Source organism: Ischnura elegans, chromosome X (genome assembly GCF_921293095.1).
Source record: "Ischnura elegans chromosome X, ioIscEleg1.1, whole genome shotgun sequence".
Taxonomy (NCBI): domain Eukaryota; kingdom Metazoa; phylum Arthropoda; class Insecta; order Odonata; family Coenagrionidae; genus Ischnura; species Ischnura elegans.
In genome coordinates, this window is record NC_060259.1 from 29,077,915 (window position 1) to 29,105,088 (window position 27,174).

A 27,174-nucleotide genomic window follows, 5' to 3' on the forward strand; every position below is an offset into this window, starting at 1 on the left:
TTCCCTTTTTCTATACACTTTGTTTTAATAAGTTATGGTGTTTCTGTAATGAAATTTATTCACTTGTCTTCCATTTCAACTATAAACTGTAGCAACCAGGCATGAGCATGCATTCAAAACATTAACAGAAACTGTAGATACGTAATTTAGGAGTATATAGGTGGGGCGTTAATTTTGTGTTTTCCTTACCATAGAATAAGCTGTACAGCATTCCTTAACCCTTTCGAGGTGGCAGAGTTTTCGTCTTAGCATGACTGCTGTACTGAGCCCCAAGAGACTCTTCTTTCTCGTGGCACGGAGCATTTTTGGAGGACATTCGTTGACAAGGGTCTCGCGGAACTTTTTTCGTCCCCTCCTCGCTGGGACTGCATTATCTCGGACTCCGAGAGTAGTTGTGCTCCCTCCTTTCCTGGTTTTTGAATATACCTGCGGCATTGGTTCGCGGTCAACTTATGTATTGCTTATATGTATTTACCGCATGGATAATTGTTGCTTGCACGTAAATTGCAGATTTTGAATTGAATTCCTCATTTTTTTCTGAGCATTGTCAAATTTTAAACGAAGTTCTAAGGTCAGTATTAACGCATTTAATGCAGCGACAATTTCCATGTTGATGTTTATACACAACTCGAGATATAAGGTTATATTTATCGTAGAAGTTTGTTTAAAAATTGTAAACGCAGCTCAAAAGACAAATAATTCAATTCTTAGTTGGTATTTCTTGAGAAAAGAACAAATATTTATTTCAAAAACTGACTGGATAAACAATTGCATGACCCTTACTGCTAAGAGGGGTAATAAAAGACGAGGGGTCAGGGTACCTGCTCCCGGATTCAGAGGGTAAAGCGTTAACCCCGCAGTGTTGGGTCCCGAAAAAAATACGTTGTAAACCCGCGACCGTCATAGAAGGGGCAGAGCTAGAAAATATATATGTATACGGCTTTCGTTCTCTTGGTCAGGAAAATCTCAGACGGAAATATATGGCTTTTGTCTCCCGGGTCAGGAAACGTCCACACATATATTTACGTCTTTAGTAGTGGAAAGGTTAAATGATAGTAAGGGCATATTTTAGTCTTCCCCACCCATTGAATGTCATTGGGTACTTTTCGCTAGTATTTTGTAAGGATGTGGGCATTTATATGATTGAGGATTAGAATAAAATTAAGAGATTGAAAGACTTACTATAGTCAGTGTCTTTCATTGTGTATGTAAATTCTGAATCTATGTATTTACAGCTCTAGTAATACTATGGTTATTATTTTTACTTTATATTTTCGTCATCAAAATTTTTGCCACCTCAAGATAGTGGAGAAATTTGCTTTCCTTGTTAAAATATATCTGACAAATTTTTGTAATAATATTCATTTTATGTTGTCTTCAAGGTTTTTGTGTGAAGAGTGCCCAGGTGTGAATCCAGAAGTAAGCAACTTGGATGGTAAAAGACCTCTCCATGAAGCTGCTCAAGCTGGAAGACCTGATGTTGTCCTTTATCTTTTAAGTAGAGGTAGGTTTTACTTAGATTTTATTTAAGGTGATCGTTTTTTCATGCTTTCGATTGTATAACTTTTTGTGGCATGAAAGAAACAGAGATTGTATGGTCAGTAATATTTCCAGTTGGTAGAATAGTTGAGAATCCACACTGAATGACACTTTGTAATGAAGTTCAATAATTTTTGTCTGTCTTACGTAATGTGCTAGTGAATATATGTGCAAATTTATATTATTTAAATGTTGAGAATTTGAGTTCCACGGTAATTTAAGGTTTTGTTTCCTTGTGATAAAATATTTGTTGGTTATATCCTAAGTCAAGCAGGTGATTGCCCTTTGGGTAATCAATTTAACCCAAATGTGGCAAGTTGTCTTTATTCGATTACAATGAAGAAAAACATCCCAAGTCTTTAAATAATAGATGCATTGGTTTACAAATGCGTTGCAATTTTTTGAAATAGAATTTTATAAAAGTGAATTCTCATAAGACATATCTCATGATCTTATGAGTGCGCTTCCATCTTCTTTTCACCAATTTAAATTTACTGATGAAGGAAACCAATGTGACTCTGTAAAATCCAGACAAAAGGCACACTCCAGGCTAGAGGCAACATTTCTTAACTGTGCAAGAATGATAACCATAACTCTTTGGGTTCACCCAAACAGGAACTTAAGATTTAAACTTAGCGTTAAAACAATAGGTAATGGACTTACATAACAACTGTTTATACGCACAATCTTGGAGCTCTGAATCTCAAAACAAGGGCACAATTAACATCTTGGAACCATTCATGCCTGAGTGCAGTGAAAATCTCTGGTTCACTTGGCTTTATTCATTTGCTTGCAAGACCACAAATAAGTGGGCCTTTGCAGTACAAATAATAAATTTAAAGATGGTAGATACCATTTTCTTCATTTACAATGGGTTATCCATTGAAGGAATCTGAAATTAATCAAGAGTTTTTGTTCTTCTTCTTCTGAAATATTAGAGCAGACTTCCTAGTAAACTTGAGATATTCCTTGTCAGCAAATAAAGGAAATACAGTAAACTCTCGTTAATATGAACAAGGTTATTACAAAGTTCTCGTTGTTACAAAGGAAATTGTTGGTCCCAACGAAAAGGCCTATCCAATCTATAGTAAAAGAAGCATTATTACAAAATTACGAACTTCAGTCCTGGTCCTGGCAGTTACAAAATGTTTATTATGAAGTTCCACGAATAAGCAACAGCATTTAGTTGGATGTACACTATGCTAAGTTTTAATAATTGCCCAGTGCCTAAGTTATCCTCGTGTACTGTGCCCAAGAGCGTCAATTATGATTCTTTCTTCAGTATGCACGCAACATCATATAATAAGCTTCATTCCTGTGGAATCATCGTTACCCACTAATAACCGCTAGTAAATTGGATGTACAATTAGTTCTCCTCTATCAATGCACAATCCATTTACAGATTTTCAGAGAGAGGAGCATGAAAAAATTACAAATATCAAATTTGGCACCTTTCGATTTGGTCTATGCGACGCGGTGTGGCATAGAGGAACTCGCACTTTGGGCATAATCTGAATGAAGTATCATGGAATCCGGTGTGAAGTTAGGAACTGCTCAGCATTTTGCCCTTTCTTCCTTACAACGGAGAGCGATTTTTTTCGGCTCTGGCTGCGTCACACGCCCAGCTTGATAAGTTCGTCGAAGACGTGGGTTAGCTCACAATTGTGATGCAGTGTTGCATTCTGCAGGATAACTGTACTCCTCGATGCCTTACATACAATCTGGCCGGTGAGAGTTGTCTGATGACAGCACAAAAGAAGGGGTGGAAAACCCTGCACCAGCATGGTTTACAGCCAATCGCTGTTCCCCAAATGCACCACACCCCCTCTCCTAGTCATACAACATTGTCACATGCATATGGAGCACCAAAATAAGCCTGAACCACCAAAACGAGCCCTTTCTTCATATCACCAAAACATGGGATTCTTCCTTTGGGCCCTTCATGCTTGCCATTCCCTCTGGCTCATTTCTTCGTGGAACCCTTTTGTTTACAAGTGGCGTGGGCGATTCTCTTTCTTACCTAGCAACCTTGCCCCCTACCCCTAAGTGGACCCTTCTGCCTGTCATTGGACAACTCTCGGCAGCCAGACTGCAGGTTTATCAACTTACGAACAAGGTCTCGGAATGCATCTAGTTCGTATATCAAGGACTTACTGTATTTGGGAAGATATGAACTCTCGATTGCATTATGCTGCATTCTTCGATTGAGAATCTGAAACGAATTTTCTTGTTTTTATATATTTGCTTTTACTTTAATCACCTATATGAAATACTTTTTTTCAACAATTCCTAAAAGAAATGTTCATACGAACTTTGTTATTACGAACCTCCGGTTTTTCGGTCTCGTGAACTTCGTAATAACGAGAGTCTATTGTAATTACATCATGCAAAGGCAAATCATAATGGAAATAATAAGCCTTGTGTATCCTTGCATTAAAATAAGATGATCCTAGTGTTTTGCGTCCTTTTTAATTTTTTACAAAGATTGCAGAAAACATCACAAGATGATCTGCAACTCAAGTAATCTGTGTGTGAGTACTTGGGAATTTACTGTAAAGGTTTATGGTTGGTGGAAGATGGCGGATAACTTTTCCAAGTGTTGGTTGATAAAAATTTTTAAGCCATGATGAGGCAAAAATGAAAATTGGAAACTTGGGCAAGACAACTGTTTATTTTTAAAAATGTTGGCAAATGGTGCTACTGAAGAATGATGAAGGTGAAATGGATTGACCGAGTTAGTAATGAGGTAGTGTTAGGGAGAGTCGGCAAAAAGAGAAGTCTTCTATAACCCTAAGAAGAAGACTTATGGTTTTTAAACTTTAAATAGCTTAGTGGCCACATCAGGAAGAATGATTGCCTGATGAAAATGATTTTCTGAAGACAGGTGGATGGAACGAAGGGTAAAGGATGGCTCAAGTTATGTGGGATTGGTTATTAAGGATGTAAAAGAGAAGAAATACATCCCTATGAAGAAGGCTAGCTGGCAGGAGAGTGGAATGTAGACCTACATCAAACCAATCATAGGATCTATATCTTGTGATGTTGATGAATGACCTATCTTCAGCAGCAGCAAGACATATTTAATTTAAAGAGAGTTCAAGAAATATTCGTTCATTGTGATTTTGTTAGCTCTGATGTTACTAGTGATGATAAGCAATCCTTTTCCATGCCCAGGTGTTGATGTGGATCCTCTGAAGCGAGCTGATTGGACTCCCTTGATGCTTGCCTGCACGAGGAGTGGCCCTTCCACCCTTGCCACTGTTCGCTCACTCCTAGCCGCTGGTGCTGACCCTCGGCTGCGCAACAAAGATGGCTGGACACCCCTACATGTGGCAGCAAGGGAGGGAGATCCTGCCGTCGCCCGGTGTCTTCTTGCAGCTGCACCGTCGTTAGCCACTGCCACCAGCCGAAATGGCCGCACACCCCTTCACACAGCTGGTGAGGTGCCATTTGTCTCCTACTTTCATCCATAGCCTCGCATATAATTCTAATTCAGTGAGTTCACCTATCTAACCATTTCCGTCTAAGTAATAATTAAGTTGAGCTTCTAATTGGCTAAAGTGAAAAGACTCCGATGACAGGAAATCAAAATGCCAAATAAAATTGGTTGGAAAAATATCTCTGAAACTAGTTTTGTGTACAAATATTTTTCCTACCAACTCAGATTGGTATTTGGATTTACTGTCTTCAGACTTGTTCCATTTAATTGAATGTAATGGTGAGCAAAAACTAGGAACTGTAAAAAGCTAACTCAGTGTCACATGATTCTTTTCTGGAAGTAATGACCAAGTTAAGCATGTGTGAAAATGGTGCAAAAAGTCTTGAAGAGCCTAATAATTTTTAGCTGTCATTTGTCTGAAATTTTTTATGTTTACTTATGGTTTTTTATTCTTATATTAACTATGTGAGTGCAAATCATTCCTGAGGATATTATGTCATACCCTTGTTTTTTCTATTCAATATCACTGATGAATGAATTAGAAACCAAACTATTAGTATTTGGAAAGATTATTTAATAAACATACATGATCAAATTTATTTTTAGGGTTCCCACTTTTCTTGTAAGTCTAACTTATTATTATTCAATTAATGGTTTTTAAAATTAAGTTTAAAGGAAAAATTAGTGTAGTGTGAGTAGGAGTCAGTTACAATAAGTGCTGAAGATCCCCAGAAAATCATTCATTATCACATTAACTCGTTATGGCCATTGCCTACAGAAACACATCTTTTTCAGGTTATTACGGCGTGGAAAGTAGTGTATTAGTATTATTTACACATTAATATCCATCCAGAAGTAAATGGATCTGTATTAAATCGCTTATTCTAGCTATGGAGTGGTCGCCTTAATGGAGAAATTCCTTAGTTGGAGCACTTACTCCTCAAGTGCCACCCTGTCTTGGAGAGGGGGACGTCCATGCTCCCACTAGCCCTGGAGGATTATCGCCCTTACCATACTCTTGCTTGGACTAGTTCTATCAATCTTGAGTGGGTTATTAATGCTATAATCCCAAGGATATAAGTCACAAATAGTGAAAAATCAATGTTTGGACATATTATGCTGAATACTTTTTTTTACAGACATATTATGAGAAGACATATTATGCTGAGTCTTTTTTTATTATATCTACCAAAAAAATTAGCTGTAGACAGATTGTAGTCCTTAATTATCTGTCAGACAGGGCTCCCTCTCAACCATGAAAACCTTAAAAGTGTGAGTTAGCCATGAAATTCGTCTACCATGAAACAACCTGGGAAAAGCTGTGAATTTCATCATAAAACCTTCAAAATCACTCAAACTTGAATGTCAAACTATGATTGACAGATCGAAAGAAAAATCGATACATCGATCATATTTCAAGGTCAGTCACGTGCAGACACTGTCCACGCATTTATCTGCGCATGTATATGCGTAGTGCAATTATTGGTCCGTGTGCCATGACAACACATTGACCTTAAAGGCCGTTTTACATGGTACACAGAATTGCACAATCTGACGTACGTGCAAAGACGCAATCAAAATTGTGTCGTGTAAAGCAGTGAATTGCTAGAACACATGCAAGAATGCGTGGATGCTAGACAGCAAAATAGCCCCTGTTCTAATTTCGTTCATGTTCACTATTTTAGAAATTAATGTAGCTCTAACCTGCGCAATTCCATGCCCCGTGTAAAATGGCCTTAAGAGTGTACCAAAGCCTGAAGACTGGTAACCGAAGTGTTCATGACACTGGTGAAAATTCAGACACTTCTTAACTTCCCTGCTCCCTCCATTTTCCCACTCACAACCTGTAGCCAGCCCTGAATTTTGCTGACGATAGGTGACGTCATTAGAAATATTTTTGACGTCATATTAGATACTTAAAGGGATATACGAATATTCAAAAATTTGAGTTGAGTGGAGTAGTTGGTACTCGACTCGAGCGTTTTGAGTAGCTTATGAATGTTGAGTCGAGTAGTTTTGGTTACAGAGCTGTCAAGTTCAGTAAGTTCAGAAATCTGCCAACAGAAAGTGCCATCATGGAACTCAGTAATGATGTCATTTTTAAAATTGAAAAGCTGTTCTTATGCCTTGGCCTGGGAGTTTCAGCTGGCTGTATACATAGCAGTCAACCACTGTAGTGACAAAGAAGGAGGAGCAATTTCCACAATTTTATATTTAGATTTCATATTTAGGCCACTTAGTTGTTTTGAACATTCACGTATTTGTATATTCGTCATGCCTCCTCACCAACTCCTTCTTCGGTTTTTCCCACCCCCTAGCACCTATGACTGTACACCCTTCCCTTCCTTACTTCTCCTCTCTCTGTCTTCCCGTCTTACCTCCCCATCCTGCCTTCCAATTTAACCCTTTCGCTGCGGTGCACTCTACGGAAACCTAACCGTCACATGCAGCGAAAGTGCTAAGCGCATGGCAGGCAGGAAGATATGGTACATTCACAGCAGCCTGCCGTGCCAACGTACCAGGTTCGTTCACTGCAGTGAAAGGGATAAGCCTTTGCACACCTTGTTATATTTACCTGATGATGCTATAAGCGAAACCGGTCGTACAATAGATATAAAATTGTGGAAATTGCTCCTGTTTCTTTGTTATGTTCCGTTTCCACTCCATCTCGCCTGAAACCTCAGCTTATGTTCCACTGTAGTAGTTGACGATGTGGGTGCCGAATACTTTTTCATCTTCCGACCCGGCAGCACATTCAAAGTAATTTGAGTAGACCACTGCATCGCTCATACTTTCATATGCGATATTTATATACCCTGCCCTATTTTCTTTACTCAGACCATCAATCATGAAGGGAGATAATGCTTTCGTGCTTTAAAATAGTATAACCAACTCACCGAAGGCTTCAAGTTCTCAATTCTTAATCTATAACTGAAATACTCTGCTCTAGCCTTAACCCTTTCACGCCGAATGCTGCACCTTTGTGGCGAGGATTTTCTTCCCTAAACAACGAATGCCGCACCTGTGCGGTACAGTTCGGAAAAAAGTGACCGTGACGGACACAATAGACCCATGGATGCGGTCACACCTCGAGATCCGGCTTAGCGTGAGCCCAGTCTCTTCTTCGGCTGCTCAGGTCGACCTTTTCCTATCTTCTCCACGTGGTCAACTGCTGTTATTTGCAATGTTTTTTCCAAAAAAATATTTGTTGCTTACTTATGTAATCCAATGCTAGAAATGAATTCATCTTTTTTTGCTGACCACATGAAAATTTCGAACTAAATTCTAATGTTAATATAAATGGAGTTAAGGAAGAACAATCGAAGATGTCATTGACGTAGGCCTTTGGAAAATTTTGTGATTCAATTCAATGATCGTTTAAAAATTATTCCGAGTTTTTCATATGTCATTTCATTTTGAGTTCCCGTATTCTACCATATTGCAAGCCCGATTTCTTCATATTTGGATTTCGGAAAACCTATTGCTTCTTAATTTTGCTGAGAAAATTTAAACCACACATCAGTCAATTTGGATTAGAAATGTACTAAATCTGTCAAAATGAACGTTAGAATATCATTTAAAATTTCTGTACGCTCAAGAAAAAACACAAAATTCATTTTGGATGTAAAAAAATTGATGCAAAACAACAAATATTTGTATGTATTAAACATTAATATTTCAGTCGGTAGACCATGGACTCACGCCGTGAAGGGGCTTTTAATCCTTCGAGGCTCTGGGGCACAGGCTGAGGAGAGAGATAGGCACCCCACTGAGTTGGATCCAAATATGGTTAGGGAGAGAACCACTGTCTTCTGTTGACGCGAAAAAGCTTCGTACAAGGTAGTAAAGATAATTTTCAAGAGACTCGTAACGAGGAAGAATTTCCCTCAACGAAGGTCTGGTGTGAAAGGGTTAAGCATAGCCCCTTTCTCAGTAGTTCCCGCAGATTGAAGTGGACAAAACCACCTGAACAAAGCTCCTACTTACTCTTCATATGCTGCTTTCCTTGGGTGCTTTCCATATGATGGTTTGCCCTCCCACACCATGGCAGACCTAATTTTCTCTTTTTTTAAATTTAATCACTCCACTCTCATATTGCTCTATTAATTTCATTTTCTTGCTTAGCCATGTTTTGGGTATTATAGCCGTGGTATCTACATTTTAATGCTCTCCTTTAAGCAACTCGTGGACATGCGGGCAAGCTGTTGACTGCTTTCTGACCCGCGTTGACAAAAGAAAATCGAGCATTCGCTAATGTTTTTGCTACAATATTTTCACCAAAATGACCTACTTATTTATCAAATGACTGTTTGCCACATGCATTTGAGACTGAGAACTCCATGTTAACATTATTTCTAACAGATCGCTCGTAATTACAGGGATTAGGGACTTTTGGTGAAGGTTTTCTGACAATGGAAACTCTTGCAGGGCAAGTGCCAGCACCAAAAGGGCCTCGTAAAATCGAATTTTTTACATGCTAATCATAGGGTCAATTAACAGTGCTTCGGCTATCTCTCGTAATGGTGGGTGTCTCACAATAGCCCGTACTTGCTTTAACGAGGTTCCACTGTAATAAAATATTTTCATCCAATTTGATCAGTGACTGCTAATTCAATGAACCTTTGTTTCTATACTAAATGCATGTACATTTAAAAATTATAGATGTATGTGCAGATGTATCGCATATCTTGGAGTAACCAGATTAAAAACTGATATCGCCTTAGCCAGATCAAAAGACTGGTTGTACTGGAAAAGTATATTTTAAAAGCTTTGTAGCTTTGTAACTTTGTAGTAATGATATCTGCAGCATCAAATTATTTGTATTAATAGATGATTCTTAAAGTAACTCATATTTTATGCCTCTCTTCTCTTTGAAAGATTATCACGGATTTCTTTAATCACATTCTACCCGCATTCTGGTGTGTCCGGTTAGAAATGATGTGAAATTGGTACGTTAAAGTATTGATGTTTTCTCTTCATAGCAACCAGGTGCTGGAGAGTTAGTTTTGGTTTTTATTTATTAATTCATGTAATTTTTGTTTAAAAGAAGGAAGTAAAAGAAGGTGGAATCATTTGACATGATTAATTGTCCAAAGTTGGATTTATGCAGTGCTTAGAATTTTAAAAATTGTCTGAGAATATAAAAAAAAGAAGGGATGTTCACTGCTGTAAAAATGAGGTATAATATCTGTGGTTACCCATCAGATATGAAACACTCGGCAATGGTTGTCGAGTATGACCTCAATCTGCCATAGGTTTCTTGTTACTCCTGCTGAGTGCAGGCTCTCCACCAGTCTCTTGGTAAAAAAGACAGAATAGGAAATGACTCATGACCAGCCAACCAATTTCAGGTTATCTTAGGATCCTTTTTGAATACATGGTAAAAAAAGTGTTGGGGAAGATGATAAGGTAAATAAAGTCGTTCAGAATGTCCTCCCGTGTTTTTAGCTATTCTGCAAAGAGGGACTTGTTTTCCTAAATGTTTATCAAGGCTCTTTTATCCTCTAGTAACATATACTGTAGACTCTTGGTAATACGAACAACGTTATTGAGAAGTTCTCATTATAACGAAGCAAATCGTTGGTCCCAACGAAAAGGCAATTCCAATCTATAGTAAAAGAAACGTTATTACGAAATTACGAACCTCAGCTCCGGTCCTGGCGGTTACAAAAAGAGCTTTATTATAAAGTTCCACGGGTAAGCAACGGCATTTAGGAGAATATACACAACGATTCGTTATAATCATTACCCCCCGTTTAAGTTCTCCTCATGCACTGTGCTCAAGAGCGTCAATTATGGTTCTTTCTTCAGTAGGAGATACAATCCGTATGCACGCAACATCATATTATAAGCTTCATTCCTGTGGAATCATGGCAACTCACTCATTACCGGTCGTAAATTGGGCGTAAATTAAGTCCTCTTCTTACAAAAATTCGATTTGTGAACTCTCGGAGATGTGAACATTTGCAAAATTCAAGCATGCCCAAAATTTCAAATTTGGCACCTTTGGAGTTGGCCAGTGTGATGCGGTGTTGCGTAGAGGAACTCACACTTCGGCAATAATCTGAACAAATTATCGTTTAATCTGTTGTGAAGTCAGGGACTGTTCAGCGTTTCACTCATTCTTCCTTCTTGCAGATAGTGATTTTTTTGGTCCCAGCTGCGTCGCACGTGCAGCTAGATTAGTTGTAGTGCGCACAGTTGTAATGCAGTGTTGCATTCTGCAGGGTGACTGCACGTTTTGTTGCCTTATAAAGGTTAATCAACTTACGAAGAAGGTATTGGAATGCATCTTGTTCGTATACTGAGGACCTACTGCATTCGGGAAGATATCAACCCTCGATTATGTCATGACACTTTCTCCTATTGATAAAACCAAACGAATTTCCTGTTTTTATATATTTGCACGTAATTTAATCATGTATATTATACACATGATTGAAGCTATACTGCAATGCGCCTACAAGTACCGAGTATTGAAGTGACAAGAAATTTTGACAAAGTTTTTTTGGCGATGATTCCTAAAAGAAACATTCATACAAATTTCGTTATTATGAACCTCCTGTTTTTCAGTCCCTTGAACTTCATAGTAAAGAGAGTCTACTGTTCTTAGAAATCCTGCCAGATTTACTCATGTTCATTGTATCACAACTCTTTCTGGAGACAAGGTCAAGATGTTTAATATGATTTGTGGTAAGGCCTTTTAGTTTCTTTCGACTGTAGATGATGGGAAATGAGGTTTATGGGGAAGTATCACAAGTAGCCGAGGTCTTTTGACAAGTTTTGTATCTCTTTTATGGAATCAGGGTAATCATATGTAGTGAATTTAGGGTAAATAAGTGCTTCCTTCTCCTTTCTTTTGAAACACTACTTCAGATTATATGTAGCGAGAAAATATCAATTGACACATGCGTGCAAGAGTCATTGATCAATTGAATGTATCAATATGAGATTTAACCTGTCACTAAAGTAAGGACTAATATTTGCTATGTAAAAGAGAGTAAATATGTCAGGAGAATAAAAGGGTAGCGGATAGGAGAGAGGAATGGAGAGCTGTGAAAAATCAATCTCAGGATTGTTGACTAATGATAATGATAATATTTGCTTTTTGAGATTTAGAAACTTCAAAGAGATACAAAGGTGATAGATGGATCATACCAGAATAGGGCAGGACAGATGAAAGACATTAATTTCCAAGGGTAAAGGCTCAGATTACAAGAATTGAATTTAAGGATTATGTGAAATTATGTGTTACAGAAGAATTTAAAGTAATTACATTCTCCAATTGTAATTGGATAGCCTCCTTAATGGGACTAGCCTTTATCATTATTCTTCCATGAACCTGTGGCCGAAAAAAATCTAATGAGGAAATGCAGAAAAATTTGTTTTTACATTTTCTGGTAATTAACTGCCCGCTCACCAAGCTTTGATAAGCTTCCAAATTCGGTTCTTTTTAAGTGCCACTCATATGTGGGCCTGCACTTCTTTTTCAGCCTCCTTTCTTCTTTATGCTATAACTGAGATGGAAAAGGGTGCTGCCATGCAAGAAGACATCGTCAAGTGCCAGGTGTCGTAGGTACTCAGTAGTAATTGGAGGGTTTTCTTGTCCTAGTTCTCTTGTTGGCTCATTTGCAGTAAAAGCCAAAAATTATTTCCTTGTGTTGCTTGCATCCGGTATCTTGATACTGTGGTTGCAGTTCAGTATCAAATTGATTAGTTTTGCCTATGTTACCAAGTCTTTTTAGAAAACTGTTACCAATATATGATAGGTCCTTGTGGAAATTTTTCATGCATAAAGCTGGGCCAAAGGTTTACTGCTACGAAGTATCCTGCAACTGCTTCTATGGCTAACTTTGCTTCTGTTTCGGTAGTGTCAAAGTTAAGAAAAGTCCCTAACTCTGCGTGGAACCTAAAGGATGGATGGTTGAAATTTTGACCAAAGACACCAGCTTGATTTTTAAATGGATGTGCTGTGATTTTCAAGGGCGTTGGGTGATCTATAAATAATTTTTGTGCAAGATGGCAGTGCAGATGATTTTTTTGGTGTAGTTCAGTGGTGTTGCAAGGACTTGGCTTTTGGGGAATGGTTCAGGTTAACTAGCACACCACACAGGGTGATAATACAGTTGAGGACCTCAAATCCGGAAAGCTTGGGACCAAAGGGTTTCTAGATTTCAGGTTTTTCTGGATTTCTGGCCTTCATGATATATTTTGTTAATTAATTAATTTATAAATGCGTTCAGGCTCTTGTGCTCGGTATTTGAGATCCTTAAGTGTCCTTGCCTAGGTTGTTTGCGTATGTTCATAGTGTGTGCTAACTTCCTACTTGTCCCAGAGCAAGGCTTGGAGAGTGGCGCCACGAGGTGGCAAGTTGAAACATTACCCAGAGGAATTTTCAAACGTTCCGAATTTCTGGTTTTCCGGGTTTCTGGATGCCGGATTTGAGGTCCTCAACTGTACATGCAATTAAAGAGACATGATAGAATCTGTTGATTATGCGAATGAACCACTAATTTGAAAAGTTAAGTCTTGGCCAAATTACATTAAAATCTTTTATTGCTGTTTTCAAACCAGTAGGATTGCTGTGTGATGGATATTTTTTTTGTTTTATGGTTCTGGAAGGGGTTCCATCTCCCCATAGTTATGCCATTGGTGCCATTTTAATGGTAAACAACCCACTGAGAAAATCAGCATGATCACAGATTTGACCTTGCCAAACTTCTATTTTTGATGAGAGATTTCCAATCCCTTGTTTACAACTTTCTCCTACCTAAACAAATTTTGGCTCTTTCATTCATTTGTAGACACTCAGGGCATGAACCAATGTCAATGTCGATCAATTTGTCAATGGATCCTGGGAAGTGGTTTCTCCTTAAGGTTTCACAATGAATGGTAAGGTGAGGCATTTAGCATCAAGTCAGGCAAAAATTATACTTAATGTCAGCAATTTAATAAAACTCAGTCACTTTGAACCCCAGGGCCAGCAATTCAACTGTTAAAATTTTAACCTCAGAAGTCTCGTGGTTCCTATGCTGAAGTTTGATTATTTGAAATACCTTGAAGCTTTTTCTATGAAATTAGCTGTGTTGCTTTTTTATTTCCATACCACCCATTACAATTAGACAGTGATTAATTAGATGGGGCCTCATTTCAGGCTGATTTCCCTATTCCAGTGTATTGAAATCGAATTCACAATAAAATCGGGGGCCTTGTTTTCATCTCTTGGAACCTCATGCATGCAACTGGTTGATAGGAAGAGTCTTCCTGTCTGACAGTAACATCTGTTTGGGGAGAGGTATCAGGTCTGTGTAGGGTTTCCTAGAGTTGGCAGGCGACCATGCACATGTTTGTACTAACGTTTTGAGTGGCATTTTGCTTTTGTCCTTAGACCATGATGGAGGTGAATCCAGTGATTTTTGTGATTGCTTTTTGTGCGTACTGATAAGGAAAAATTTTGAAAGGAGTAGATACCTATGAACCATAAAGGTAGTTTTTTTTGCATTGGCTCAAGGCATATTCTTGCATACAGATACAAATAATTAATTGTTTCATAGGTTTCATAAGTTGTTAAAACATACGATCCATCAAAATTAATTTAGGAATCAAATTTTAATTAAAAGATCATCAACCTATCTCAATCATGTGTATGCCAAAATGTAGCAAAGTTAAACCATTTATACAAAAATGAAGTCACACACTTGTATACTCTTATCATTCATCCTGCCATTAGGTTGTGTTGGTGATTCTCTTTCCACTCTATTTCCATTGGATCTCTTATTTGGCATTTGAAAACTAAGCTATTATTAGTTCTGAGCCATGGCATATTGAATATTTTCTTTCAATTGTTTGTAAATGATAAGTGCATGAGGATTTTGTTCTCTTTTCTATGAAACCTGTTCCTGTGTTACATTGAGCAAAAACACATTTGTATTTACTCTGCTTCATTTGAGTGGGCTTTGCTTTATAAGTTCCGGTTGAGAGGCTGGGGTTTGGTCCCTGCGGTGAATTTCTCCCCCTTCCCGCATACCAACGCAGTGACAGTTTAGACTTGCAAGGTGGACGAGCCGTGGGAGAACTATACGGCCATCTGAGTATTTTCCTTTTTACAGTTATGAGGCCGTAGAAGCTCAACCCCCAGTGTTGCAATTGTAGCTGGTGATTAATGAAATATTATTCCGGTTTTTTCATTACCTTAATAATTTTTATTATATTTTTCATTAATTTTTTCATAAAAAGCCACAATACAAATAACATTTTTTACTATTATTAGTGCATAAGACAGTCCCATTGAAAGGGCATTCTGGCAAAAAAAGGCTCAATGGAAGGTTAGCTATGATAATTGTCTACACTAAAGCTGTTGTTCTATTTTACTGATCATAATCAGTGGGCAAGGAGTGAATATTTCCTAGTAAGTAATTATATTGAAAATGTGCTAAATTCTATTATTATTAGAAAATTTTCTTTATGAATAATCCAGTGACTATTTATGAAAATGAAGTATGTGGTTGTATATGAGTTAAACATTTGTTCAGCATCAGCATATGTGCAGCAGAGTTGAACATTTATTCTACTCAAGTATATTTAAGTATGCACTTTTAATGTTTATATTCACAGTAGAATAGTTTTTAATTAATTTATTTAGGTTTTAAATATCTAACGAGGTATATAATTTTTGTACATATTAAAACCTGTCTGAAGCGGCCTACCTGAGGACAAAAAGGTAGTGCCTGCTGATTAGAGGGAAAATTTTCATTATTGTTTGGTTCCTGTAAAAGGTGGCCACTCAAGTAAAGGTGGCCGCTGACTGTAGGTGACTATTTAGGTTTTACTGTCTTTCATTTATGCTCTTACTCATTAATCACTATTTAAAAGTTTTCTTCGTTTTTGGAGCTATGAAGACCTATTTATATGCAGAACTTTAGAAAATTCAGGGTTATGTGAAGAAATTTCACTTCAGAAAATTTACTATTTCTTAAAACTATTTCTAACTCAGTAACCATTATGATCATTCTTCTCTTGTAAGAGAGTGAACTTCCCTGTGCTCTGATGAGTTTACTTTTTTTCTTCAAAATACTTAAACTTAATGGGCACCCAACGTTATAGAGGGAAATGAGGTTAAAAATGTCAGTTATAAACTTGAGGAATCAATGAATTCCATTCTTCTATGGGTTTGTTTATTCTTGTGGAGTGGAAATGTGTATATATATTGTATGTACTAGTGTTTAGTGTCACTCTTTGGAGACCGACATGGCTCATACTGGGGAGCGCAAATTGAATGGGGGAAATATCCGTGGCATGTGGGCATTGTTAAGTCTGGCCACCCCTGGTGTAGGTAAAGCTCAAAGCATGAGCCATGCATGAGTGACGGGTGCTCTGGTCTGCGTGGCAGCGCTGCATGCACGGGGCGCTGTGGTGGAGCTGCTCCTGGCTGCCGGCTGCCCCCCCGACCCCCTTGACTCGTGTGGCTTCAGCCCCCTGCTGGAAGCGGTGCGCAGTGGCGACGTGGCCCTGGTGCAGCTGCTCGCCCTGCGAGGCGCGGCCTTGGGCCGAGTGGATGCATCGGGCCGCGGTGGCGTGCACCTGGCAGCCCAGGCAGGCCGCCTGCCTATGCTCACCTTCTTGGTGGCACGGTGTGGCTTGCCAGTGGATGGTCGTGCCGGCAGCGGCATGAGCCCGCTGCACTGCGCAGCAAGGGAGGGACAGGTTTCGGCTGTGCAGAGGTTGCTCAAGCTTGGAGCAGATGCCACTGCCAGGGATGAACAGGGACGGACAGGTATGTTTGTCAACTGGCTGTGAGGCCATTCAGTTTGGTGGCATGGAGTGTTTTTCGATCTTGCAATTGGTTTTATTTCTCATCAAGGGCAGGGGACTGTTGCAAAGGAGCCTGTCTGAAGAAAAAAGTGGCAATTTAGGTTCTTAGAAATCCAGGTAACTCTTCAAGTGATCAATTTTTGGAAGTTATTTCAATTTGTAATATCCTGTGAAGTAGCCATTATGTCCATGTTTGGCAATCAATAAGCTCAGATCAGTTTCAAGTTTAAAATTGGAACATTTTGGTCTGCCATTTGCTCATTTACACAAGTTGGCCAGATAGGTTCAATATATTAATGCCCTGGGAAAAGCTTTGAAATTATGTATTCTCAAATGAATTATGTGTAAAATGAATCTGTTCTATAAGTCAGCTGCTGCCACAGTTTTCTGGAGCAGTACTAAACAGTGCATATGGTTGGGTTGAAGTAATGCACGAAACGATAATCATGGCCTCATCGGAGCACAATGAAGATATGTTTACTAGAGTAGGTTGCAATTTTATGCAGTCTCTCTGCTCCATCTTGGTGGGATAGAATGCCACAAAGTGTACTTGGTGCTTGTAGTGTGTCTCTGGCACACCCAAGGAAGTTGTAAGTATCTGGAGGGGGCACCACTGGTTCCGAGTGTTGAGCACAGTGTGGCAGGAATCGGGGTGCTTCGGTAGGATAGCCATGCCTACTTTGACCAAAACATTGACAACCCCATAAGAGTCAATGCTAACTATTTGGTGAAATGTTCGGTCATGATCATTGTTACTTTAAAATAAACTATCGCAAGCGAACACAGTTAAACTTTTTTTCTATCATTATGGGAAGACTTTGTGAAAATATGCCTTGAATATCTTTTCCCAAGGAAAAATTATTGCCAATCACCACAGTTCCCCTGTGCAACTAGCTTAGGTGCAATTAATGTTTTACAAGTGTAAAAATATTCATTCCCCTGCACTTTTTGGTAATTAATAAGATTGCAGCCAAGGGAAATCTTATGATAGCGGATCCGGTTGCAATAGTATGAAAGTATGTTCACGACGATATATTATCACCACGATATGACTATATGGACAGTTTAATATACACAGTAGTATGATGAACGATGGGAAAACTCCGACGACAGTCAAGAAGTAATTGCTGCATTTTCACTTTATAAACCAGAGGCGATATAAGAAAGAGAATACTTGATTATATACATACACTGTTTGAGACTAAGTCTGAAAATTGTCAAAACAAGATGGTGGAATTATGACCACGCTTAAAACTCATATACAGCGCCTCCAGATATTTACAACCTTCTTAGGCACACCTTGAACATTATGGGTGCATTAGGGTGTGCTCATTTTAAAAATTTTCTCGTTGACTTATTTCTTGGGTGTGCTTATTTTTTAAGTCGATGTCACCCTCTTTAAATGTGCTATGGGGAATAGAATTAAAAATAGAGTAGAACAAAAAAGAAGGCCAAAATCCAATCCAAGTTATATACCAACTTAGCATTTACCATGTACTAACTCTGGTGTATCTTCAGTGTATACCGTTGTGTTGTACTATGTTAATCCTCCGTTATATAGGCCTTTATGTGCTGTTTGTGGGGAAGTTAGAAATAAATGAGTATGTACCAGCAAACTGGAATGTACCAAAGCATGACCAAAGTGCTTGTACACCAATGTTGCCATCTACTAATTGTATACCAAAACAAATGGGGGAGGACAAGGGGAGGGAGGCGTCACCACTCTAAGGATCCTGATGACACCTCCGGGGTGGGGATAGGTGTAAAGCAATAAGTTATCTTTTCAAGTTGAAAAACAAAAGTTACTTATTGAAGCAAAATATATAGTGGAATATGGCCACACAATGAATATTTTTTATGGCATTCGGAATGGCAAACACATCTCTGAACTGATAGTGGTTCCATTGAATGGGCCTTAGACTAATTAATTAATTTTCGAGTGGCATTTTTGACAAGAGTTATATAATCCCGAAATAACACAGCACCTTACAGATGGGTCGGTTGGTGTAGTAGTTTAGCCAGGGTTTGAGGCATCGTCATGCCAGTTTATTTTGTAATCTTCATTTTGACATGCGGCAACAAGTATTTCACTAATTTTAGTTGCAGCAAACATAGGCATGAGAAAATTTTTTTATCATCATGATGGCGTTTAGGTATTTAAGCAGTGTCATTTCGGATGTGGAGAAATGAGGACTACACTAGCAAGGATTGGTGTGCGGTATAATGTTAATTTTTTGTATTACTTATACTGATCACTTCCAAATTAAAAATGAAAAACTTTTCTTGCGAAATTTCATGCCATCAAGGCTTGCGGCGAGCAGCAATGTGCGTGCAAATGTAATAAATAAGAACACAAAACAATTATAAATTGCCATATCCCTCTAACACTTGTAATTCACATTACTCCAAAGTTTACTTCAAGTTCCTACATGCTCAAAGAGCCATTCCGAAATATTAGTTCAATCAACAAATAGGATGGATGGAATAAAGGTTGATTATTTAAAATCAACAATTATGCCAAATGTGTCTTGTGCTCGCCGCTTCCCAAAATCTTCCACAGCCCTCCAACATGATAACAAGAGGATCACCTACAAATGTAGTTTCTTCGTAAAAAAGCCACTTTCATTGCCCACAGTTCAAAAACATGAGGAAAGCTGGATCCAGCTTTCCTCATGTTTTTGAGGATGGTAGCAAGTGTAGTCTTCATATCACCATGCTCGAAATGACACTGCTTAAATACCTAAATGCCATAGTATTGATAAAAAAAAATTCTCATGCTTATGCGTGCTACAATTAAAATTAGTGAAATACTTGTCGCTGCATGATCAAAATGAAGACTACAAAATATACTGCCGTGACGATGCCTCGAACCCTGGCTCCCCAGATGAGAGCCAAAGACGCTCACCACTATATCAACCGACCCATCTGTAAGTTGTGTTATTTTGGGATCATGTAAGGCTTGTTAAAAATACCGCTCGAAAATAAATTAATTACAGCCAAACTAAGGCCCATTTAATGGAACCACTACCAGTTCAGAGATGTGTTTGCCATTCCAAATGCCGTAAAAAATACGGCATTCGAAAAGGCGGAGCAAGGTACATGGTCTCACCTTGTCAGTGAGCACTGGAGACTATAAGTTGTATATGCAAATATCTTTTAGTTGGATCAATTGAATCTTTTCAGTGGCTGGTGAGGAACATGTATGACATTAGTAACCCCAAAGTTTGCTTAGCAATTTGTTCCTTCATTCTTGGTTTTGTGTGTGACGGTGTTAAAAATATGATATGGCATTTTAATCAGTGCATAGTGTTGCAATGTTGATTAGTAATTTAAATAATTAGCTTTATATTGGCTTGTACCTGATTAAAAAGCAGCGTTACTTTATATCTTAGCTGTAAGGAATTGGCTATGCAGAAATTTGATTCACACTGGCACTCCCTGGCAGGGCTGCCTGGACAGGGGGCAAGGGTGTTGGTCTACCCCCTGACCCAGATCCCCCCTTGAGTTTCCCTCTAATTCTCCTTCCACTTCGTTCTCCCATTCCTCACTTTCTGGAAGTGCTTCATGGGCCTCCAAATATGTTCTAGAAGATGGGGATGGGGTAAAGATTTAAAAGAGAAAGTAGTCCTTATCCCTGGTTGGCCCTGTTACATCCATAGTCTATAACACATCCTAGTCTATGGAGTGCATCCTGTTCATGAGTCTGGGTCTGCCTTCATAAAGGTGGATGCTGAAGGAGGAGCTGGTTAGAGTACTGGCTTTGTGTGTCAAGGTCTTGCTTTGTACTATGATATTGGCTGAGACTTTTCAGCTGGATCCTTAGCCTTACTTTGATGAGATATATATCTTCATAATAATTACAAGAAAGCACTTCAACTCCTGCCATTTGATGGGGTGTAGGCTAGTCCGAGGTTTCTCTTCACAATTCCTGATATTCTCTAATCACTAGATATTCTCCTTTAACTGTCCCTTTGCAATGTACCTGACGTCATCTTGGAAAGCTGCATGGGTTCCCCTCCCGGTCAATGTTGTCATGGCTGCCTAAGTTTCAGAAACTGAATTGGTTCTCATCTTCTGGGCTGAAGATGCCTAGTTCCCGTCTTCATTGCTGAAGATGATCATCAGCCCTGAAGATGGAAACTAACTTGGTTTCCAAAATGTCATCAGCCATGGAAACATTCGATTGGAAACCCAATTGGCCTTCTAAGTCTCTACGCACCAGGAAAACGCTACAGAATACATAATTACCTGACTTCAGCTGCTCCTGGTAGCTCATAATGATGCAAAAATTTATCTCAATAGATAACAATTTTGTGAATACATATTAAGGTTATAATTTCTGAAATGTAAAAATGTGGGTGCCTCACAAGTATGGATGTAATGTCTATATTTCTTTCTTTGCTATGTTGTTGGCTATGAAGTATGATAAGAAAATTTTAGTGTTATATAATTGTTTTTGGCTGGTCACGATAAAATTGATGACACATTCAATAACCCTGTGTTTTTTACAGTGTTTTGTAATATTACTTATTCAACTTGATGCATGCCATGGAGTTAAATTCATTATTTTGTTGTTGTGTGATGGTGACTGGATTTCCTTATTAATTGCATGTTTCAGCCATGTTTGTTTTCTTTTCAGTTCCCTCAATGGCATCCGGAAGTTACCGTGATGAAATTTTACACATTCTTTGCAAGTACGGTGCAAAAAATTAAAGTTGGAATGGAATATTATTTGCATACAAAGTATTTGTTTTAAACTGCTTCAAATTTATGTGTATAGTCATGTTTTATGTATATATAAATATATAAATGAATGAAGATAGATATATGAGAAGGAATTATAGATGATGAAACAGAAGTGGGGATAAGGGCAGGTTCCTTAACCTCAGTGGTCTTTCAATTTTTGGAAGTCAATTGCCAATGAGAAAGAGGATTCTGGGAAGCGAATATTTTTCCTCTCCTTAAATTTTATAATTATATAATATTTTACGTTAAGCTGTTTTTCTGATTTGCTTTCTGGGAAGTGATAGTCGTGGCCAAGTATGTGACACACTCAGCTGTACATTAGTGACTCTGAGTTGAAATCTGAGAAATTATTCTGGATGTCGTTAGCTGAGTTCATGCTATGTACAGTAAAACCTTGATTTTATGCACCTTGGTAAAGTGTAGACTTAACTTTATCACCGTAAATATCCGTTATTGCTAGAGAAAATTGGGAATTTAAATGAGAAATTTTTGATTTTATGCATTTTCTTGATTTTAAGCTTTTTCTTGGTCATTCTTTAGTCCCAGCTGGAAAAATATCCTCCTTTTCATTTACTATATATTTTTGATACTTAAACTTTTTTCATTCAAAACCTCTTAATATTACAACAAACAGATGACTCCTAAACTAGAGTATGACGCTATATTTTCCTGCCACCATCTAGGGAAATCTGATGGTAAATATGTATTCAGTAATGCAGAACTTAATTCATTCTAGGGCTTGGTTGTTCTTTCTGTCATCTCTGATTAGGTGTTGTTTCCATCATCTAATCCTTGATTTTTATCGTATCCATGAAGGTACACTAATTCTCATGATTAATAAGCATTTTGTTGCCATCATATCTTATTGAAATGTGGTAGTGAAATGGTTGCTGCAATGTGGTGGACAAAAAATTTAGATTGTGTCTGAAGATCAGCAAATAAAGAGTTTGGTCATGTTACCAACCATGTGGAATTGTTTTGGCATCAAAACTTGAAGGCCACTGTTTCATTTTTTGTAGAGGTTATAATTAGTCTGGGGTTATCAGGTTAGTGCAATGAATGCACTTGCTCCTCTCCCTGTGGGCCCAGGTTCAATCCCTGGAAGTGGTGTAGATATTTTGGGGAATTCTAATTCCAATGGGAGGGAAATTGAAGCACAGTATAGGAAGCATTAGCTGGTGTCTTTTGCTGCCTCCAAGCAATATTGTTGCTCATGCACCCCTATCTCCCCCAAGTTTTGTGTCATCAAAGCCACATGTCTTTTATGCCACAGATGAACTCAGATGTATGTGGTCTCCCTAAACAACCAACTTAGTTCACCTAGGACTTACTAGTGTGAAAATCTTAGGGTAAACCATTTATTTAACATCAGTCATATTAACATTTGCAAGGATTGGGTTGATGAACCCTTATTAGTGTGGATTAGCTCTGAAAAAATGCAATATTTAGAGGTAAACCATCTTTGAAAGTTGTCAATGCATCCTCAATCTTCTGTGCCTACTAATGACTTAATTCTTTGGTGAACTCTTGTTTACCATTTTTTATATCTCTTCGTTTATGTGACGCATTGTGTTATTGTTATACATACTTACCAGTAGTGTTCAGGTGCCTTGGCATAGGTGATTTTGCTCACGGAAAACTTCACTTGCAAATATTAGAGTATCACTCATCAGACCTCAAATATTTCCTATTTGTTCTGGTAAGGGCGCATGAACCAATTCTTTCATGATGAAACAGTTTCATTTTGCTGCTGGATTCATTGTCACTTTGCTGAACATTTTTATGTCAGTAAAAGTGTTGTATGGTATTTGAGTACATATCAACTTTATGCATGCTATCCCATTGTTACAAAAGCTTACTCATTAGCACAATACCTTCCACTGTCATTGATTGTCTTTTAGTGTATGTAAAGCAATAACAATCTATAATTGTGCTGTTTTGCTCCATTGAAAAATAAGAGTTGGGCCGATTGTAGAAACTTAACACCATATTTATATCTTAGCTGTTAATTGTTATAACTGGGTCTCAAATGAAAATAAACAATGCATTTGTCAATGAAGACTCCTAGAGAGTTCTCATCTGGGTCAATTTGTTTATTGCTGCCAATGTTTCTATAGGTCACATCGCCATCAAAACCTTGGTACCAATTTACAAATGGAATTGATGGAAAGTTCACGTAAGTCTCCATTGATAGCATATGCTGGGGAAGCTCTAGGTTGTCTCATAATTCATTTGCAGAGGCTTCTGCGTGGCTGGCCTGATTCTTCTGTCTCAAAGGTTGTGACTGGCATAAGTCATCACTTGCAGAAAAGTACATCTCATAATTTCTCAATCCCGTCTTTCGTAATGCTCTCTTTAACCGTTTTCGTTAGCAAAAATTTAAATCACATTGAAACATACTGTGGTAAATACTATTAATCTTTGCAGCATACTTTACATGTCTTGATTTTTCATCATTGTTTTTGGCTGCAAAATTTAATGGTCAAGTTTTTTTCTTCCAAAACCTTAGTTATTTCTTGTGTAATAAACTGTTGTTAAAGTCCTGCCAAGTTGTGTGGCCTAAAAGATGTACTTGAATGTACTTGAATTGTTCAGTTGTTGATGGTTGCATGCAAAGTGATGACTTAATTTCAAGTTTTCTTGATGAGGCATTTGGTTTGGGTTTGGATTAAGCTCTCTTTGTTAAAATGGTAGAATTAGCTGACATTCTTTCCGGTCACAATCAAGCCCACTGTTCTATAGCGAAGTCTTATTTTGAACAGATTTAGTTGTTCCCCGTGAAAACAATCCTTGTACCACGTGAAAATATATTGCTTACAAGGAATGATTATTTTTTATGACCCATTTGGAGTAGTTTGTTGTGAGGTCCAAAACTGTATTTCTTTATATTGTCTCTAAATTGCTATCAATATAGTTACGATATCACCTACATTTGTAACTTTGACAGAGAGTTGCAGCTGATCAGTTCCATGCATCGATTTTTCTCCTCTACTAGGCACTCATCCCTAACATTTTAACCTCTTACATTTTGCTGTTATGCCCCAATAATGTCCTTCTTCTTATTACTTGTGCTTCAAATCTGTTATTAGTTTTTTGAGGATGAGACTTGCCTTAAATCGTAGGGAAGGTGACTGGGGTTCCAAACAAAATTACCATTCTATCTAATGTAAATTGGATACCCAAGTGGGGCTATAGCCCCCCAAGCCCCTCTCTGGATCTGCCACCGGATTTGTAACGTACCAAAAGTGTGTAAAATCGGCCCTAAATTTAGAGCTAATTTTTATTTCCATTTGTTAAAGTTGGTAAATGCATCGGGAAATATATCTAAATACTTTTGTACAGAGTGGCAACCTCCAAAACTTTCAATTTTATCTAGTGTGTGTTTTGAATTAATGGGGGGGGGGGGGGGCTGAAGCCCCCTAAGCCCCTACCCGTAGATCTGCCACTGGCGCCCAGTTAATCCCTGTGGTCTTTGCCCCTGTGATTGTTGGAGGTTTTGGGTGTCCAGAAGACACAATGCCACCAGTACTCTGTCTTGAGACGTGGCTCAGGCCCCATTAGCTCTGATGACAGGGAGAAGGGTCAGGAAAAATGCAGATATTTTAATCAGTTCACACCAATCGAGGAAGTTATGGAAATGTCGGAGGAGCGAAAATTTGGACTAGAAATCAGGGAAAAGTCAGGGAAATTTTTCTGAAAAACAGTGTAATTAGCAATGAAAGACACTTCGTTTCTTCCACAATTTATTTTAAAATTATTACCGGTTTCAGCCTTTATGCCAAAAAAAGGTTGGGACCAAGAAGGTTGTAAATATGTGGAGGGGGCACCACTGGTTTTGAGCGTGGAGCGAAGTGTAGGCGGAATGGGGGTGCTTGGGTAGCAGGAGCCACGCCCACTTTGACCAAAACACTGACAATCCCATAAAGGTCTATGCTTACCATGTATTTGGTGAAATTTTTGGTCAAAACTCAATAATACATTAAAATAAACTATGGAACGCACAATGTTAACCTTTTTTCTTATTTCATTGGTAGGCTTCGCAAAGTTATGTCTTGCATATCTTTTCCCAGGGAAAATTATTATCAATCACCATCATTACATTCTACAAGCAGCTCATCTGGAAATAAAATTTTACGAGAGTAAACTAGTCATTTACCTGCACTTATACAGGTGTTGAATTTTATTATAGCCAATGGAAATTAACATATACAGTAATAAAGTATATTTTAAAGGATATCCCCTACCACTAAAGTGGCTAACAGACACAGAGTTCATACATTAATAGAAGCATTGCGAATGATGGGAAAAATCCGATGACAATCACCGGCAAAATACTAATGATTATGGTAGCATTTTTCACTGAATGTAGTTCATCATCAGAACAAAACTTTGCCTCCTTAAAATATCAGTCGCAGACTAAGTCCAAAAATTGTCAAACCAAGATGACAGAATTTTGACTGTGCTAAAAACTGGAAACAGTGCCTCCAGATATTAACAACCTCCTTGGTGGCGACAGGTTTATGTATGCTGTGGTGGTTATTAGAGGGGGGAGATCAGAGTTGGGATTGGTTAAGAGGGGAAGGAGTGGGGGAAACAAAGTTTGTCATTCAGGTTGTGGGAGTTGGGGTTTTGGGAGGGTGATGAGTAATAAGGGGTTGGGTTAGGAAAGGTTACATCATTCACTAGGTTTCTGTTTATTGTAATCTACTCAATTTCCATGTCATCCATCCTCCTTCCTTTCTCAGTAAACTGCAGTATTTCTGCTTCGAAGTCACTTTGGTGCCCCATCTCCTACAGATGTTGGGAAAAGGCTGAATAATCATCCTTGTTCCTCTGGCATACCTTGTGTTTCTTCACCCTTGTCTTGAAATTTCGTCAAGTTTGGCCAATATAGCAAGAATCACAATTATTACACTTTGATTTGTATACAGCTCTCGATACACCTTGATTTATATATAGACTCTCGATTATCCAGGTGCGGTTTATCCATGTTGTGGATTATACGTGCATGAGTTTGCACTTCTTCGATTTTTTCCGCGATCTTTATAAAAAAAATAAAATCAGACGCAAAAGCAGTAGGATATTTGCATTTTAATGTTAATTAATATATGGCTATATTAATATATATAAAAAATGGCTAAACCAAGCTCATTATTTCCATCAGGATTCACTTCGTGAATTGACTTTATTTTATTTACTTGCTGATAAGGAATGTTTCAAGTTTACCTGGATGTCTTATCTAGCATTTCAGATGACGATCAGTGGCTGGAAAAAAAACTCTTTAATTAATTTTAAAAGATTACTCAATGGCTAACGAAATTTAAATTAAGAAAAAAATTATCTGCGTCCATTAAATGTATAATTCATATCGCAAACATTCATATGGAATACAACCCAAGGGACCCGGAAATTTCGTTGTACTCGGGCATGTTTAATCTGTGATTATTCACGGTCAAAATGGAGAGGAAGGGAAAAGTGGAAGCAGATGAGTAGAAGTGAAGGCAACAGGGGAAGTAGAAGTAGAGATAGCATGAGTCATAGCCAGGCAGTTGCTTGCATTGACAGTTTGCTATAAGCCCTATTTTCATACAGCCACTGCTGGGTGATGGGGTGATTGCACTACAGTTGCCTACACAGGA

General features: G+C 38.2%; 1 protein-coding gene across 1 annotated transcript in view; it reads left to right on the top strand.

Annotated features, from left to right (window-relative positions):
- The window catches only part of LOC124170669 (ankyrin repeat domain-containing protein 16-like), a 39,928-nt gene extending 18,315 nt beyond the window's left edge, over nucleotides 1-21,613 (top strand). Inside the window, exons 3-6 of the mRNA XM_046549549.1 lie at nucleotides 1,383-1,504; nucleotides 4,714-4,977; nucleotides 16,368-16,751; nucleotides 21,429-21,613. Of these exons, the coding sequence (XP_046405505.1) occupies nucleotides 1,383-1,504; nucleotides 4,714-4,977; nucleotides 16,368-16,751; nucleotides 21,429-21,502 (844 nt within the window). The 3' untranslated portion in view covers nucleotides 21,503-21,613. The remainder of the gene's footprint in view (nucleotides 1-1,382; nucleotides 1,505-4,713; nucleotides 4,978-16,367; nucleotides 16,752-21,428) is intronic.
- The last annotated feature ends 5,561 nt before the right edge of the window (nucleotides 21,614-27,174 follow it).